This window comes from Pezoporus flaviventris, unplaced genomic scaffold (genome assembly GCF_033815535.1).
Source record: "Pezoporus flaviventris isolate CSIRO_AGI_PZ_B2104156 unplaced genomic scaffold, CSIRO_AGI_Pfla_v1 ptg000011l, whole genome shotgun sequence".
Taxonomy (NCBI): Eukaryota; Metazoa; Chordata; class Aves; order Psittaciformes; family Psittacidae; genus Pezoporus; species Pezoporus flaviventris.
The window spans coordinates 997,350-1,013,960 of NW_026892559.1; the positions used below are offsets into that span (position 1 = coordinate 997,350).

General features: G+C 41.9%; 2 protein-coding genes, 1 long non-coding RNA gene and 1 other non-coding gene across 6 annotated transcripts in view; all 4 read left to right on the top strand.

Moving 5' to 3' along the window:
• UBN2 (ubinuclein 2) overlaps positions 1 to 5,578 on the top strand; it is a 52,694-nt gene extending 47,116 nt beyond the window's left edge. For all 3 annotated transcript variants that reach the window (XM_061450647.1, XM_061450646.1, XM_061450645.1), the window contains 3 exons: positions 1,452 to 1,698; positions 2,495 to 2,584; positions 3,760 to 5,578. In XM_061450647.1, the coding sequence (XP_061306631.1) occupies positions 1,452 to 1,698; positions 2,495 to 2,584; positions 3,760 to 3,809 (387 nt within the window). In that variant the 3' untranslated portion in view covers positions 3,810 to 5,578. The remainder of the gene's footprint in view (positions 1 to 1,451; positions 1,699 to 2,494; positions 2,585 to 3,759) is intronic.
• A 7,894-nt stretch (positions 5,579 to 13,472) lies between these two features.
• On the top strand, positions 13,473 to 13,545 carry TRNAR-CCU (transfer RNA arginine (anticodon CCU)). The gene has a single exon. It is a non-coding gene; the product is annotated as a tRNA-Arg (tRNA).
• Positions 13,546 to 14,003: 458 nt separating this feature from the next.
• Positions 14,004 to 14,623, top strand: FMC1 (formation of mitochondrial complex V assembly factor 1 homolog). Its single transcript, XM_061450663.1, has 2 exons — positions 14,004 to 14,227; positions 14,372 to 14,623. The coding sequence occupies exons 1-2, from the start codon at positions 14,090 to 14,092 to the stop codon at positions 14,564 to 14,566; spliced, it is 333 nt and encodes a 110-aa protein (XP_061306647.1). The 5' UTR covers positions 14,004 to 14,089; the 3' UTR covers positions 14,567 to 14,623.
• A 158-nt stretch (positions 14,624 to 14,781) lies between these two features.
• LOC133267935 (uncharacterized) lies at positions 14,782 to 16,442 on the top strand. Its single transcript, XR_009742920.1, has 2 exons — positions 14,782 to 14,917; positions 16,199 to 16,442. It is a non-coding gene; the product is annotated as an uncharacterized LOC133267935 (long non-coding RNA).
• Positions 16,443 to 16,611: the final 169 nt, after the last annotated feature.

Genomic DNA, 16,611 nt, shown 5'->3' on the forward strand with positions numbered 1-16,611 from the left:
CTTTTTGATGGAGTAAGTTATGTCTTGGCAGAGCATACTACAAAGCTGCTTTCTGTTTTCAGGCATTTTACAAAACCACAATTACGAGAGGATTACTGTTGTATGGCTTTTTATTTTGCTGCACAGTAAAGATCACATAGACAGTGAATGGTTGCATTTTTTTGTGCATAGGCTTATTGTGCAATTAGTACTTTTGAAGGCAAAAGAGAATAATCAGGGATGAAAACCTTCAACATACTTTAATACCCTACTTGTGGGATGGAGTAAGTCTGAGAAGCTGTCACTCCTAAGATGACCAATACAAACACTTGCTACCGACATCACATCTGTAGTTGTTTACACTTAGAGGATGTTTTCTCATAAGCAGCAACTTTTTTTAGCTGCTTTAATCTGAACACCTTAAGACCAAAACCTGGTAATAGAACCCTATTGCTTCTAGGAATTATAATCACTTTGCTGCTTCTGTAAGTTGATATTACAGAAGTCACAGAGACTTCCATTTCATTTCAATGTGAATCATTAAAATAATTCTAAGTTTTGGGTTTAGTTAGGGCTTACATGTATAAATACACAAGTTTGAAGTCTTATTCAGTATCGGTCTTTTTAACTCAGATATCTGAAATATCTGAGCTTGAGTCTGATTTAGAATGCTTTCTGTACTGTTTTGTAGTAGATGATGAGACAATATTAATATATAATTAATCATATATCAGGCTATAAAATTACTATTGCATAGTGAAAAACAATTAAACAAGAATAAGATGATCTAATGTTAGAGGAATTAATGCAATCTGGGAGTTGTTGTAGCTAAAATATTCTGGCTAATCTCCACATTTTCATTTATAAACTACAGTGAATTTAACTTCATTGGGGCCTGTGTAGAGTGCAGAGATTATTTTCCTTTGCCTTTTGCTTTGACATGTGTATACACATGTATACCTACATATGTGTGTATTTTGGTAACCTGACTTCTCTTTAAGTGTGGGGTTCTTATATAGGAATCTTAATTTTCAAAAATCATTGCTTCTACGCAGCCACTTTAGAAATAGTTAGTGTTCTGTTGAGACCCAGATTTGGAGAGGGGAGAGTAATACTGTGCTTCTAAAGAACTTCAGATCTACATCTGACGATTTCATATTATTAATCTATAGAAGATGCTGCATTAGATTCTGATTGTAGACCCAGTGCATAATTAGAAAGGAGATAGAGGAAATGACCTGAGAAAAACATGAGAGATGAACCATACTGTCATGTCTGAATTTGAGACATAATTGTACTATTTTAATAGATGAACAGTGGGAAGACCTCCTGGGTAGATAAGTGGATATTTATTAATAGTTTAATACTCTTCTTAATAGTGCCACAGTTAACAGAAGATCGTTGATTCTTATCTCCTTAAAGAATGCAACTCAAAGCTTTAAAATCTTGAAGTACTCCTTTTCTTTGTACAGTCAACAGCAGGAGCATCATTACTGGCTAACGCCTCACCTCTGACTCTTATGGCATCACCCCTGTCTGTAACCAGTCAGAACGTGACATCTGCACCATTAACTCCTTTTGGGATGCTGGGCGGCCTTGTACCTGTGACCGTGCCCTTCCAGTTTCCCTTGGAGCTGCTTGGCTTTGGGACAGACACAGCTGGAGCGACAACCACCTCGGGATCTACCTCAGCGGCTTTCCACCACAGCCTAACTCAGAGTGAGTGGAATCAGTTACCACACTGTGCTATAAGGAAAGATGGATCCTGAAAATGGAATTTAAGAAGAGAAGCAAAAAAGTTCTGGGAGACTCCCATTTGGTTTATGAAAATCCCTACAGGAGAGTAAATGTGATTTCTTCACTGGTAAAACTTTATTATCCAAATTAAGATAATTATGAACCATCTTTGATACAAGCTTAACTTCATTGCTACATTTACAGTATATGTTTAGTTTTGAACATGCTCTTTTGGGTGAACTTTTAATCCTCTATCTTTAGAAAAGAATAGAGCTTAAAAATCTCCAAATGCCACAACACAAATAAGACTTAATATGGTGAGTCCTTAAAATATCCTTAGCTTAGTAATCTTGGATATCAAACAGTTCTCTTAAGAGGAAGTATCAACCCAGATGGCACTTACTAATTTTTTTTTTCCCTACTGCTTGAAAAATTCTTTGGGGTTTTAAGCTGTATTAGTTCTTGGCCTTTCTGCTGAAGGAAATTAATGCAGAGTTGCATCCCAATAGCAAGGCATGGTTCTTGCTCTGACTTTTGATTAACTATATCTGAATAGGTCTGTTTCTGTTGACTTCCTCCAGCCATCGGAATGTTATCAGGTACTTACTCTTTGTTGTTGAGATACATCTTCAGAAATCAGTGCAAGTTAGCATGCTACTATAGCTGTTATAAACCCTAAAAATAAATATACTATACCCTAAAAATAAAAACTTCCTATTTCATGAAGGCTACCTCTTGTTTTTAAGGTTTATCTTTGTTGCTCTCCTTTTTCCCCCAGACTTACTGAAGGGTTTACAGCCAGGTGCTCAGCACGCAGCAACACTGTCTCACTCACCTCTGCCTGCTCACTTGCAGCAAGCTTACACAGGTAAAGACACTGTGTTTTTCTTATTACTTATTTTTAACTTAGAAGTTAGATTTCTGACCTAGACTGACTGTACACCAGAACTGAAATCGGTTTAAAAGAGACACAGCAGAGGGATAAGCTTTAGTAGCAGCTGACAGTACACATTCTATCACAGCAGTATTTAAGGAACCTGAACTTTCTTTTTTCTTCTTTCTTGTCTTCAATGTCAGGAGCAAAAAAAAAGCTCAAAACCATCAATTATCATAGCACTTCTAGAAACCAAAGTGTATAAATTCAGTTGGGGGGGGGGAGGAATACGACTTACTGGACCCTAACATGATTATTTACAGGCTGCGGAAAGTCTGTATTGGTGAGATTATTTTTTTCCACTTGGTTATAATTTCTCCATTGGAGGAGAAACTGACCTTCCATCTGGAAGCTTCTTCATGCTTCTTACAAGAGTGTATACCTTGTGTACAGTGTAATGATTCCCTAATGGAATATTTGCCTTCCCTGATAATTTTATCCTTGATAAGAGTTGCATATTTTGGTAGAGAAGCTTTAAGTAGAGTATCTTTTTTTCTGTTTGTAAGGCTTGATACTGAAAACTATCAAAAAGCTTTAGAAAGTGCAGTTTATTTAGACTCTTTTCTTTGCCATCTGTAGGTGTTTTGTTTGGTGGGTTTGTTGGGTTTTGGCTTTTTTTTCCAGAAGGAACAGGAAGGGTGGGAGTTCTTCATCTTGTTCTCAGCACCAAAAAACTGAGCAGTGTTGCTCTAAGAGGCTGTGGAAGCCAGTTGGCTTTATTGGGTACAATCATAATTTTGTTGTCACAGTAAGTGCCATGGGTTGAATACTAAAATACCAGAACTGCTTTATTAAAATGTAAAGGCTTCCAAAGAAAGGCTTGATTTTTTTTTTTTTTTTTTTTTTTTTTTTTAATTTTGGTATCCCAAGTTGCAACTTAATCTTTAGAAAGATGGTATCTTTTCATCTGAAGCCTGATATCTCAGGTTTCAACAGCGCTATTTCTAATAAATGAACTATAGAGAAGATGCAGTCTTCCACCCTGTAATGTACATTTTGGTAATGCTAAAGCTGAACGTGCTAAATTCCTGTCTCTTTTGCTGTAAGTTATAAAAATAAAAGGTCACTCATGCTTTTTTTTCTTCCCTTTTCCTATCTCTAAACTACAGATGGAGGCCAAAGTAAAGGGGACACTAAGTTACAGCGAAAAAACCAGTGACTTCTGGACAAGCAAGGGAGCTGAAGCAGTTCTGGTTGGCTGACAGAATCTGCCCAGTTGGGAAAGTGCTTATTGTCACAGGGCTGCTGTTTCTGTCGATGTTTACATATTTTGATCCCAAGCACTGTGGTGAGAGGAAGAAGAAAAAAGAAACCAATACTTGATCAAAGAGAGAAGGAAAAGGAGGTCCTGCAGACTGGTCATAGTCTGATCTTGCCTAAAGAAACAAGCTTTTTTACCTGTTCTGATTGGCTTTTAAAAGAAATTGATCGTCAAACCCACAGCAGCACAAACATGTGTTTTGTTTTGGTCTTTCTTTCTGGGTGATGTCCAATGAAGAGTTGAAAGCGTTGAGAGGAGCTGGAATTGGTTTCTCCATCCATTGTGTAAGGTGGAATCATCCCCTTCATTAGTGCCCAATATACAGTGTGTAGGTCCTGAGTGTACTATACGGTTGTGGACCAAAAGTTATCTAGAATAGAGGTGGTGCTGGGACACTTTGCATTATAATAAAACCCTTACACAAATGCGATTTCCCATACAGGCATGTTTTCCAGCATTACAAGGCTGTTTTGGCTTTAGGGAGCCTACAGATGGGTGCAGTCTAATTAGAGAATTGTCTTCAAAAACAGATCTCTTGGCATATCAAGATGTGGGAAAATTTCTTGCTCCTTATTTGATTGGTTTTGTTTAAATATGAATATTTAAGGGAGGAAAGGGTTGGAAAATTTTCCATTTACATGAAAAGGAAGCCTACATTTTATTGGTCAGACTAGCATTTCTAGCGCACATCATTTTTTTTTAAAGACACACAGATTTTTCAGTGCTTCCATTTGTTAAGCTTTGTTTTCCTTTGCCTTGTGCTTATCTGCTACTGAAATTAAGTAATGTTCTACTCGTTTATTTTTTTATAAAACAACCAGTTCTTTACTTATTCTAGATCTTCCTCATCTTTCATCTAATTCCTCCCAAAAGCCACGCATTATACTGATTTGGTAGATAAAGAAAGCTGTTTGTGACCTGTTCCAGAGCCAGGTTAATACTGCTTCAGGCATTAGCCAAAGAGGAGTCGTTCAAAAGCGACCAGAGGTGCCTTCTCTTCTGGGGGCTGAATGGGTTGTCTCCAGCATGTCCAGCCCCTGCTGGCCTGGGGAGTTCCTGACCTGAATTCTTTCTTGCATGGTAGCACAAGACTGCAAAGCTGGCTTTTTTGTTTGGGTTTCTTATTTTTTTTAATAGCAATGCATCGACTGGTTTATTTGTAAGGTTAGGAGGTATCCAGCATATGTTGCACTTTCGACACTAGGACAGAACTTCACTGTTGAGTCCCTTGCGCTGTCAGGTGAAAGGCGAGAATAGCAGAAAGTGAAATAAGTCATAGGGGAAAGGAGCAAATAAAGTTGTATGATGCCCTTCTCCTTGAACTCTGAAACATTCCCTTGATCAGAGATGCTGAAATTCTAGTAACTAGTCTTTCCAGTAGTTCAATTTGAGAATGAACCAGTGACTAGTCGTTATCTCACACCTTCCAGAGAGACTCTGACCCTTGGATAACAAATCTTCAATGTTTTTTTTCCTAGATTAACTTATAGCTTTCAGGTTTCTTTTACATGTGATTTATTTTTCTTAGACCAGACAACAATTCCTTTTCTATTTAGAGCTCATTTTAATTTTATATAAATATATATACATGAATTTAAAATAATATATATTGTGTATTTAGTATAAAATGTTGGGTTGAGCTCAGCAATAAATGTTTTTGCACAACACTTCTGTGAAAGACAGATTGAATTAAAATAAGATGCATTAGTTCATTGATTTCACTCCACAGCATCTGCCAATTAAATGCTTTTTAGCTAGTGCAAATGTTTTGTATGTGGCATGTTAATTAGATAAGCTTGCATCTCCATCATCAAGGTTAATTTTGAGTTGAAACATACAGCTACGTAGACCCTGATATTCTTAATACTGTGCAAATTCTGTCAGAGTATCATATATTCAGAAAGCAAGCTTTATCTGATTTTCCTCCTCCACCACCACCTTTTGTCCAGGAAGAGTTGAAGGAAGATAACTTTCAGGTTTTGAGACCTAACAGTTCTGGCAAAATGCTGATTTTCAGAACTGTGTCAAACTGCATACTTCTTAACAATGTATGTAGCTGAGGGAGTTGCAGCAATGAGCATCAGACAGCAATGTATTTAAAGACCCTGTCCTAAGAGAGTTCTACCTCTTCTATGTTTTCTTCATCAAGGCATCTCATTCAAATTGCTGTCTTTTGTCTTCATATTTTAAGAAATTTTAGACCAGGAGACTTGGAGCCCTTTATACAGCACAGATTTCCTTTCAGCATCCCTCCCTTCCTGGAAGTATGCCTCATCTTCAGTTAGGGAATTTCCTCTCTAAATTTTAAGAAGAGTAAGAGTAGTCCTGTCTGTGCAGCCTACTGAGCTTCTCAGTCTTGGGGAACAAGTAAACTAATGCTTACCGTGGAAATAAGCAGTAGGATGATGAGACTAAAGATGACCACATGTTCTTTGTGAAGCTAGTTCAAACAGCCCCCCAGGGGGTGTGTTCAGTCATTACGCTCCTGAGCTGCTTTGGAATCGGCAGCATAGCTCTGAAAGGGTCTACATCCCCTGTTCGCTGTTTTCCCTGGTTAGACCTAGCAAGGCCAAGTTAAAGGAAATAATAGAGTGGCTCCTAGAGACCTTTGTGGGTAGCATAAACAGGGTGGGGAAGTGAAAGATCTCTGCAACGTCCAAATGCAAAATTGGGTTAATGTTTCACTATTTTCTGCACAGCAGCTCTTCTAAAGACATTTTCCCCAAAGTTTTTACTACTTTTTAAGGGCCTTTGTTAATAAATAAACTGTAGTTGTACATACTAAATAACCCTCAGTATTCACAAGCAATAAGAAAGCCACGTAGAGCTGTCTTTTCCAGGCAGCAAGGCTGAACTTGGTTTGGGGACTGTATATGAGCTAACACACGAAGCTCACTGAAAGCTCCAAACAAATGCAAGCAATAATTTCAAACACAGGTTTTAGATGTTAAAACCGTCTGGGTAATACTCTCTGCTACATGATCCAAAGTCCCAAAAGTCATAGTAGCTATTTTAAATCCTTTCAAGACACTTGCAGAGAAAGAAGGCAGGCTAGATGAAAAACAAGCTGCAAAGCTTCCTAGTATCTTGGACTGTAACTGCAATGTTCTCCCACTCCAAGATGCAAATAGCCTAAATCATTTTGTCTGGCCTTCTCTGTTGATACGAGAAACATGACTAATATTGATCAGTTAAGTCACAAGTGTGGATGCTGTGGGTTTCACATCTGTTTTCTGCTAATCAGAAGTAACTTCTAATTACCTGGGTTCTGCTTCTTGTTTGAATCCGATCAAAGTTGTCTGATGCACAGATTTGGGGGTTGGACAGGTGCCAAGAGCCTGTTTCCTTCCTGCAGTCCCATCACCTGACCCTTCCTCCACACTCCTTCTCCACTTGGTGCAAGACCCCTGAGGACATGAAAACAGAGAAATCCTGCAACTCTCCCAAGCTGTCATCAGTTGTGTGAACCATTAACCCTCTGGGAGTCATCTTGGACTCCAACTAACTTTATCACATTTGCTGCTACATTCGTAAAATGAACTTTTGGGTGTATTTATTAGCAAATTTTAATCTAGTTTACAGGTTTTTGTTTTGATTAGTTTTTGCCCACAGATGGATTAGAAGTGTTGGGGTGTTTGGGTTGGTTTTGGTTTGGGGTTTGGTTTTGGTTTTTGTTGGGTTTTTTGTTTTTTTTTTTTTTTTTGGAGTGACTTGGTGAAGGCGCAGTGGTCCCTCTTCTGCTTGTGTTTTGGATATGTTTGAAGATGGCGTTGCAGGGAAAATCCATAGCCAAGCTGTGGAAGGCTTCCTCCCACACTTTCATCTTTTGCTCAATCAGGGAGGGGGGATCATTAAAGGGACACTTGTTTTTTGTTTGGGCTTGTAATTTTTTATTTTTTTACTATAAAATGAACCGGAAGGTGAAAGCAGTAGGTAAATGAGTTATTAACACTTTATGCAATTTTAATTTTATAGACATTAAAAAGGTTGGTAGATTTTGATTGGTCCTAGCTCTGGTGTAATGGCTGTTACCCTCCATGACTTACTTGATTCAGGCCTTTGTCCTTTGTTTAAGTGCCTTTTTTTTTTTATTTTTTTTATTTTTTAATTTTATTTCCCTACCCTCTTTAAACTGTTCTCAGAGATCCTGAAGTGCTGGAGGGCATTTTGGAGGAAAATCTTAAGCTTGCCAAAATGGCTTTATGCTGTTAAACTATTTTTCCCTTTTGTAAAGAAAACAAAGTGTGTAATGTGTGTCACTTCATAGCTGCTGTACCATGGCGTTGGTTCTTTGTGCTTGTGCATTCTTTCTCTCTCACGCTCACACATATGCACACACACACACATATACAGCAATATTCCTGAGAAACCTCTTTATCTTTCTGCATCCTGCTGGCTTTATTAAACACTTGAAAGGTGAATGTTTGTGCAAAGATGGCAGTACAATAAAAGAGTGTGTGCTGAGTGCATATATGTGCATGAGAGAAAAGTGGCTAATGGGAATGAAACTTCTTGCATTGTTTTCTGAAGGTTTTAAATTTGGATCTTAATTAGGTCGCAAGTAAAATATTATGGGCCCTGTCTGGCAATGTTATTAAATACAATTGCTGAGGCGGCAATGTGTGGCTAGTAAGCCCAAGGAGGGGGGAAAGAAAGAAGGTTAAAATAGCAGCTTGCAACAAGTTGAGTTGAGATGAATCGCAAGGAATCTTATGTGTTGCATCTGTTTGACATGAGTTACTGCAAGGATTCACACATTTACCAAAGTTGTTGCTTTCTACTGTGCATCGTATGTAAGAAGGAATTTGATAAAACCTGTAAGAGTCCAGCTGCTAATTGAAGTTAGACCTGGCTATGCTGCTCACGCTGCCTAAAACATTCACCATGAAGTATGTTTCATGTTGTACTTTCTGTTTGTTGAGATTTCATCAATGGTTTGTTCTTTTAATATAATGAACAGTTAAGTTCCTGTGTTGTTAGTTGCAAGTGAACCCTTGTAATAGTGTCTGTGCTTGTTTCCTTGTTCTCTGACAAAATTAGCAAATCTGCAATAGATCATCTAGTGATTTATTAACAATTCTGTGCCAATAATCTATCTTAATTTATGATTATTATAAATGTGTACCTGAAATTATCAGTTCACTTGTTGACCAAGTGCTAAAATTAAGGTAACATATGTACACATCACTAGACTGAGCTAGTTCTGTGATGTGTTTTCCTGGTAAGATCTAATTTTGAGTTGCAATATGAAAAGGAAGCATTTGCTTTCCAGAATGGGAATGGAACAAAGAGTCCTTTGTAAGTGGAGAATCTACCTAGAGAGCAGAAAATTAGATACTGAATATCCTGTGGCAGAGAGTAGCCTATCTGCTGTTTCAGTCCTTAGCTTGTCTTCACGTGTTTGAGTGAGCCTGTTTATGTAAACTAGGCCATAGGCAGGTTACTTCTATCAATCTAATGGTACCAGTCAAAGATAGGACTGTTGCTGGTAGGTCAGCTAGTTGCAGTGATAGTGCTTAATGTGCCTCAGTGCATCAGTGGAGTTTGCCACATCCACCGGTGGCAGTAAACTGAGCTAACATGGCTCTTGTGTTGCTGTTTAATTTGCTTTGGGCACGTGTGCTCTTTATCCTAGGCTGATCTGTGAGAAGGGGAATCTACAGCTGGTGATGCTTGACTGTTACAGTCCTTTTTAACAAACGCAGCTGCTGTGAAAAATCTGTGTCTGTCTACTGCTTAAGAAATCACTGCCAAAATAAGCAGCCAGAAGTACGCTTTACTGGGCCACTGGAAAGATAACTGTTGCATAGGGGAATGCTTTGTTTGTGGAAACTTCTGGTGTGGCTTCATCATCCTTTTTCTATGACCCGGTGATCCCTTGCTGCTGTAATAGCCTTTTGGGGCCATAGAAAGCCCTGCTGCTGCTATGAGTTATGCTGAGAGATCAGCATGGCCTGCAACTGGCCCAAAACTGGGGAAGTACAGATTCCCTACAGCTGTTTTTGCACACTCCTCACACATAAAACTCTGCTGATCTTGTCAGTAGTCAAGGATATAGGTCTGTATTTTGTAGCCATTTTGACAGCTATAATTCTACAGAGCAACTCTAGAAAAAACAAACCCATGTTTTGTATCTAAAAGAGGATTTCAGTCTCTTCCCTTGCTGTCATCTCCTGCTTAGGTAACAACCATTAAGTTTTTCCTTTATGGTGAAGTAACCCAAAGCAAGTGGTGTACATGTTGACTCCTGTCATGCACAATACTGAGGGGTTTTGGTTTGGTCGTGTTTTTTTTCTTTTTGCCCAGCAGTGTGTGCAGATGTATTTTATCAATAGATAGTTACATTTATTACTGTCTAGTACCAAGAGAAGAACAGATAGAGAATCAACCAAAACCAGTCAAGAGATACCATCATCACAGGCCAAAATGAGTAGCTGCTGAGGCAGACAGAGCTTGAGACTTACCAGATTTCACCAGAGAAGTGGGGGAGGAAACTTTCTTGTGTTCTCAGCTTTTTCCAGATAAGGCCTTAGTTTGATTAGTAGTCACTAATATCAACTATGCAGATAAGTATTTATGTGTTTCAGTGTTACATGCATTCCTTCCCCCAGTTACCCCTCTTAACACATGTTGAAGTTCTACCCAAAGAAAATTGAGTATTTTTTTTAATGTCTATACTGCAGAACTTTTTTTGCTAACATGAAGAAAGAAACTTGTATTTTCAAAAAGAAACCCTTTCACTGGTGCAACACCTAGTGTCATGTGTCATGAAGTTGCTTTAAGAGGGAAGCTAAAATCACCTCTTGTGACAGGTTTTTATTCTGAGAGTTTTTTAGGATATTCAGCTCTCAAAATTGGTGTAAGAAGCTACAGCACTGTTAAACGTACAAATTGGATTTGGGGAGAAACTAATGAGACATCCCAGGTTTCCTTCCAGTATCAGAAGTGAATTAAATTAATTTCTCACTTAAATGAAGTTGCTTCTAAATAAGGGGAGTTACTGGCTACACAGTAGCTGGATCTTTAAATAAAAATTAAATCGTGATCCCCTGGTATTTCTCACTGATCTTTTAGTCTTGTATGTAGTTACAAATAACAATTTAGCTCAGAGGTGAGAACTGTAGTGTGTGTTTTATTGCCGGTGATACCATCATGTAGCAATTAGTTCCATGTTCTTGCATAGTTCTCAAGATCCATACTGGAAATAGATGGAGAAATTTTATTTTTGGACTACTGTTAAAAAAAAAATAAAAAAAAATTCAAAATTACTACTTTTTGCCCTGAAAAGTCTACTGAGCAGCATTATATTTTAGCAGTTAAACTAGTACCCTTGTTACGTGATTTGTCTCTTGTAGTCTTCTTTTACTGAGAGTTAGAAGCATTTCATGAGTAATCCTTAAAATGTTGGCGTTCTCTAGCTTGAAGTCAGGTGCTTATAATAAAAGGGCATCTGTGATGATAACTTCTGATGATACAAAAGCACTATGTTCAGAATATTTCATTGGGGGAAAAAAAAAAAGACCAACCAGGTGTGGGTGCAAGTCCCTCCAGTTCTGCCTGATCGAGGCCCTGTGAAGAACAGTGCGTCCAAATACCTGCCTACACAACTAATGGTAGTGGGGATCATCTCCTCGACAGAGGTTTGGCCTCAGTATCCTTTGTTTGGTGTCATTTTAGTGTGTGTATATATATGTATATGTTTTAGCAAGTTTGGTCACTGCTAGCTTAACTACCTGACTTGCTGTGGTCCCCAATACAATGAAAGGCTGGGAAACAGATGGACAAAGTGTTGTCCTGTCTCTCACTGGGGAGCGTAGCTGGCCGAGTGTTCTGTTCTAAACTAATGTTAAAATCACAGCTAGAATTCTTTGCATTCCTCAGCTTCAAGCAAAGGAATGCACAGTTACTACGAGATGGCAAACCTGTTTGAGTTGGTGATTCCTGTGATGCTTTATTCAGTCCAGCATAGATTTGTACAAGGTCATCTTCCTCCTCTTAGTGTTCACATATTTTGGATCATGGGGCTTAAAGAATCCGAACAGCCGTGTGCTGCTTACCTGATGAGCTCTCCAGGGCAACTCTCCTGTGAAATGCTCCCCTCTTGTGACAAGCCTGAACAACCAAATGCAGCTACATTTGGGTTGAAATCCACTTCATTTGGATTTTTAGGGAGGTGTGTTCCAGTAACTTCACAGGATGCTGTGTTTAAAATGTGTGATTTCTTTCCTCTCTCCTCATAAAACTGGACCTGGACGCAAGTTTTGAGTTGTTGGGTTGTTTGTTGTTTGGTTTTGGTTTGGTTTGGTTTTTTGTTGGTTTTTTTTTTTGTAATAATCTCAGGACCTGAAAGATTGTAGCATTTAGTGTGTCTTAAAAATGATGTACTGTACCAGCCATGGATTTTGTAAATACACCTGTCTCCCTTTTTTGTATTTTGATTTTTTAAAAGTATGTGTAAGGCTCTTTGCCAGAGGAACTGGTGCCTGCTTAATTTCCATCCTGAACTGAAGCAGGAAAAGGAAGAAGCTGCTGCCACAGAAAGCCCGCATCAGTTCCAAATATGTATATTGTTCTGGTCAGTTTAATGGCTGTTAAGTCTTTTCGTTACTTGGGAAGATGGTTTGTTTCCCTGCACGTTCCCAGTCATGGCTAGTGGAACCCTATCAGAGAGACTAATTTTAACTCTCTTCTGTGTGACTACATGTTTTCACTCCTTCCAGATCTCGGGTCCGCTATCCCTGAGAAGTCTGGTGTTTTCGGAGGTCAGGACTATAGGACCTCTGCAAAAATAGCTGGAGAGCATTTCTCATTTTACCAGTGCTTTGGTCCAGACAGAGAAATAGGGTTTCTATCTGCGATGCAAGAAGGGACTTGCCCGTGTATTTTGTGCTTTCCTGAAGGGAGTGCAAAGATTTATTAGTATTTTTATTTTTCGGCAGCAGACTTAGCTCTGGGATCCAACCTTGCCGGCAGTCGCCTGTTCTGCAGGAGGAGCCTTACCCAATTGGCGTTGCTGTGCCCTGTCCCTGACTGCGACAGGCTTTTTTCATGAGTGTACTTTTTATTTTCCTTTTTTAAATGTCATGTGTCTGTGCTGTATTAAATAAAGAGGAATGTACATATTAGCCCTGTCTCTGTGATTTATCCTAACAGAAGTGACGTAAGAAGGTTTCACTTGGACGGCTGTCCTTGGGGTTTTGTGTTGGGGTTTTCAGTGCTGGTTTTCCTTGGGGGTAGGTGCCAGCTTTCTTCAGCCTGGGCAGCCACAAAGGCAAGGGCGATGCTGCGAAGAGGCAGCAGCGGCTGAAAGCTACCAGACGAGCAGTAAGAAAAGGATCGCTCCCCTTGGTGCCGGGAACCCCCGCAGCCCAGCCCACCGCAGCGGCTCAATGAACCACGCGTAACCCCGCCCCGTGCCCCCAGCGGGCCACACGGCTTCCGGCCCGAGCGCCGCGCGCGGGAAGGCACCGCCCAGTCAGAAGCGTTCCACCCTTTCCATAAAAGGCAAGAGGGGCGGGGATAGAGGAGAAGCGCCTGCAGAGAAGAGAGTTTTTCGCGGCAGCCCCAGTGGCCTAATGGATAAGGCATTGGCCTCCTAAGCCAGGGATTGTGGGTTCGAGTCCCATCTGGGGTGGACTGTTTTTTTTTCTGTGCCCAGGAGACAGCAGCGCCCCGCGGCAGCGCTGGAGCGTTACAGCCGCCTCCACTGTCTAGAGCGTTGGCCCGGGATTGCCGATGGTCTGCGTCTTCTGGGATCACCGAGCGCCCCCCTTGGGCTCTATCGAGCTGTACCGAGAGACCTCAGGCACACGTGGGCTGCGCGGGAGGGAGGAGGCCAGGTCCAACTCACCCCCCCGCAGCGGGACGGGCCCCTCCGCTGGTCCCACTGACCCCGTTCGGGACCGGCAAGCGGCCCGAAGGCACCGCCCCCAAACCAACGGCCCGGGGCGAGAGAGAAGAAGCGAGCGCAAGGGCCTCGGCGCGGCCTCTCCTCGATACTCGACCTTCGGCCCTTGACCTCCGCGGAGCACGGAGGGCTGGAGGAGGCGATCGCCCGACTCGGCGCTCCACAGCCCATCCTGGCCGAAGGCGCTAGCGTGGAATCGTCCGCTTTCCTTATTGGCCGCCGCAGTGAGGCGGCGGCGCTCGATTGGCCGTCGGGGGGAGAGGTGCGCAAGATGGCGGGGCTGGGCTCGCCGCTGCGGACTTTGCGCGGGCTCCTGCGCGAGCTCCGCCACGCCAGCGGCAGGGCGGGCCGCCCCTATCGCGACACGCCCGCCTATCAGCATATCGTCGCGGCCTTCCGCGCCAACCGGGTACTCGCGGGGTGCGGCTCCCCTCACTCACCCACCCGCTCCTGCCTCTCTCTCCTGGGGAGATGAGGCGGGGCGGAATTGGCCCCGCTTGTGGCGTCGGGGCGGGGTGTGAAGTCCCCGGGGCTTGATGGGTGCTCTCTGCAGGTGACCAGCGAGAAGCTGTGCCGGGCCCAGCAGGAGCTGCACTTCCAGGCTGCCACCTACCTCTGCCTGCTCCGCAGCGTCCGGGAGCACGAGGCCCTCCACCGGGAGTACCACGGCCGGGGCGAGCGCTCGCCTGAGGAGGTCGCCGGCCTGGTGGGCTTCAGGTTGCCTCAGCAGCCGGGAGGGAAAGGCTGAGGTGACTCTGCTGACTTACCTGTTTATTCTCGAATAAAGGTCCTATCGTCATCGAAACTGGCTGGGGTTTTCTGGCTCGTGCTTTCTGTCAGTTCTGGGTTGCAGGTGTGGGGTGATGTGAGAGGCAGCTGTCAGAGAATGAGAGAAGGACTGTTTGTAGTGAGAAAAGGTAACAGCCTTTGCTGCTAAACTGCTTAAGGAGGTGCAAGGGTTGTTGGTTCCCCCCTCAAAACCTGTAGCTAAAGAGAACTGGCCTATTTACTGTAGATCTGCCAGCCACATTCTGTACATGGGGAATTTTCTACTCTCCCAAGACTGAAGGTACCTTCTTGGGAACATCACTGGATCCTGGTGAATGCAGCAGCAGCACAAACCTCTTTTTTCATCTTGAAGATTATTTTTTCCATGGTGGTGAGCTAGTGGCAACAATTCAAAAAGCCAAATACTACTTCATGTGTTACGGGTTTCCCAGTGTCTCTGAGCGGTTGGCTCTGAGACTGTAGGCTTCCTATGCTGTTCTCACACACTGAATCTCACTAAAGTGAGCTGATGACTGCCAATGACACTAGATACACCAAACTGCCATTTTCTTGTCTTGCAATCTGGAACAGCAAGTTTCTTTTAAAAACAAATACTGGCTTGCATTGTTGCTGCTTTCCTCTAAGAAAAGGGTTGGATTATATGCAAAATACGTAGAAGCACAGAATGGTTTTGGTTGGAAGGGACCTTAAAGATCATTTAGTTCCCACCCCCTGCCATGGGCAGGAGCACCTTCCACTAGACCAGGTTGCTCAAAGCCCCATCCAGCCTGGCCTTGAACACTGCCATGGATGAGGCAGCCATAGCTTCTCTGAGCAGCCTGTGCCAGTGTCTCACCAGTAAGGAACCTCTTCCTAATGTCTAGTGTAGAACTCCCTCTGCCAGTTTAAAGCAATTCCCCCTTGTCCTGTCCCTACCTACCCTTGTAAGAAGTCCCTCCCCAGATTTCTTGTAGGCCATTTTAGGTACTGGAAGCTGCTGTAAGGTCTCCCTGGAGCCTTCAGTTCTCTGAGCAGAACAACCACAACTCTCCCAGCCTCAGACCATTTCTGTAGCCATCATCTGGACTCACCTGAGCAGGCCCACGTCTTTATTATGTTGGGCAACTTATAATGCCTAAAAATGTGAGGCTGCTTTATTGTGGGGCAGGAGCTATAAGCAAGTGCTTGTTTTGTTGTTTTTTATTATCAAGGAAAACAAGCTATTCTGGCAGAAAAGCACTGCAAATAGGATGACTTCATCTAAATCTATGTATTTTCCTTACTCTGTATTTAAAACTCAGAGATAGTTTAATACCAAAGTATTAGCTATTAGTATTAGGAACAACAGATACTTAAAACTGGGGAGACTCAGGGTACTTAAATAAAGTACAGAGATATGAACTTTAAGGTTCTGTAGACCAGGTTTGCAGTTCTTGCCATGTCTCACTGGTTAAAACTGACGGGTGTCCTTTTGACAAGTGTTGATATCCTAGGTGGGAAAGTACCAACTGATTTGCAGTGACAGATGAAAATCAGGGGTCACTATACCCTGAGAATGGCTGCAAAGTATTTGTTGTTCCCAGTTATTTAATACCGCTGTTTCATTCTGCAGTTTACTTTCCAGGTGGACTGAAGGTTTGCTGCATCCAAAGGCTGTGGTGTACTGTTCTGGAAGTAAAATAAATTGGCTCATTGAAACCAGCTCTGGAAGAAAAGCTGAAATTTGGCCAGAAATAGATGATCTTTAAGGAGTACCTAAAGCTAAGGTTGTACAGCGTGATTACAAATAATAGATAAATTTTTTCAATTTTCTTCAAACATGCTAAGGTGCTAAATAATGAAAATTTTCACCAGTATTGGTATCTCTTCCAGTTACATCCCCTTCAATCCAGAGTAATGTAATGACTAACAAAAGTAAATTTACATGTTAAAGGAAAACCCAGAGCCGGGCCATGCTCTGAAGAGCCGAGGAGCACTGGGTAGGAAACCTTTTCCTGAACGTGTTACAGAAGATTCCTGTCTGAG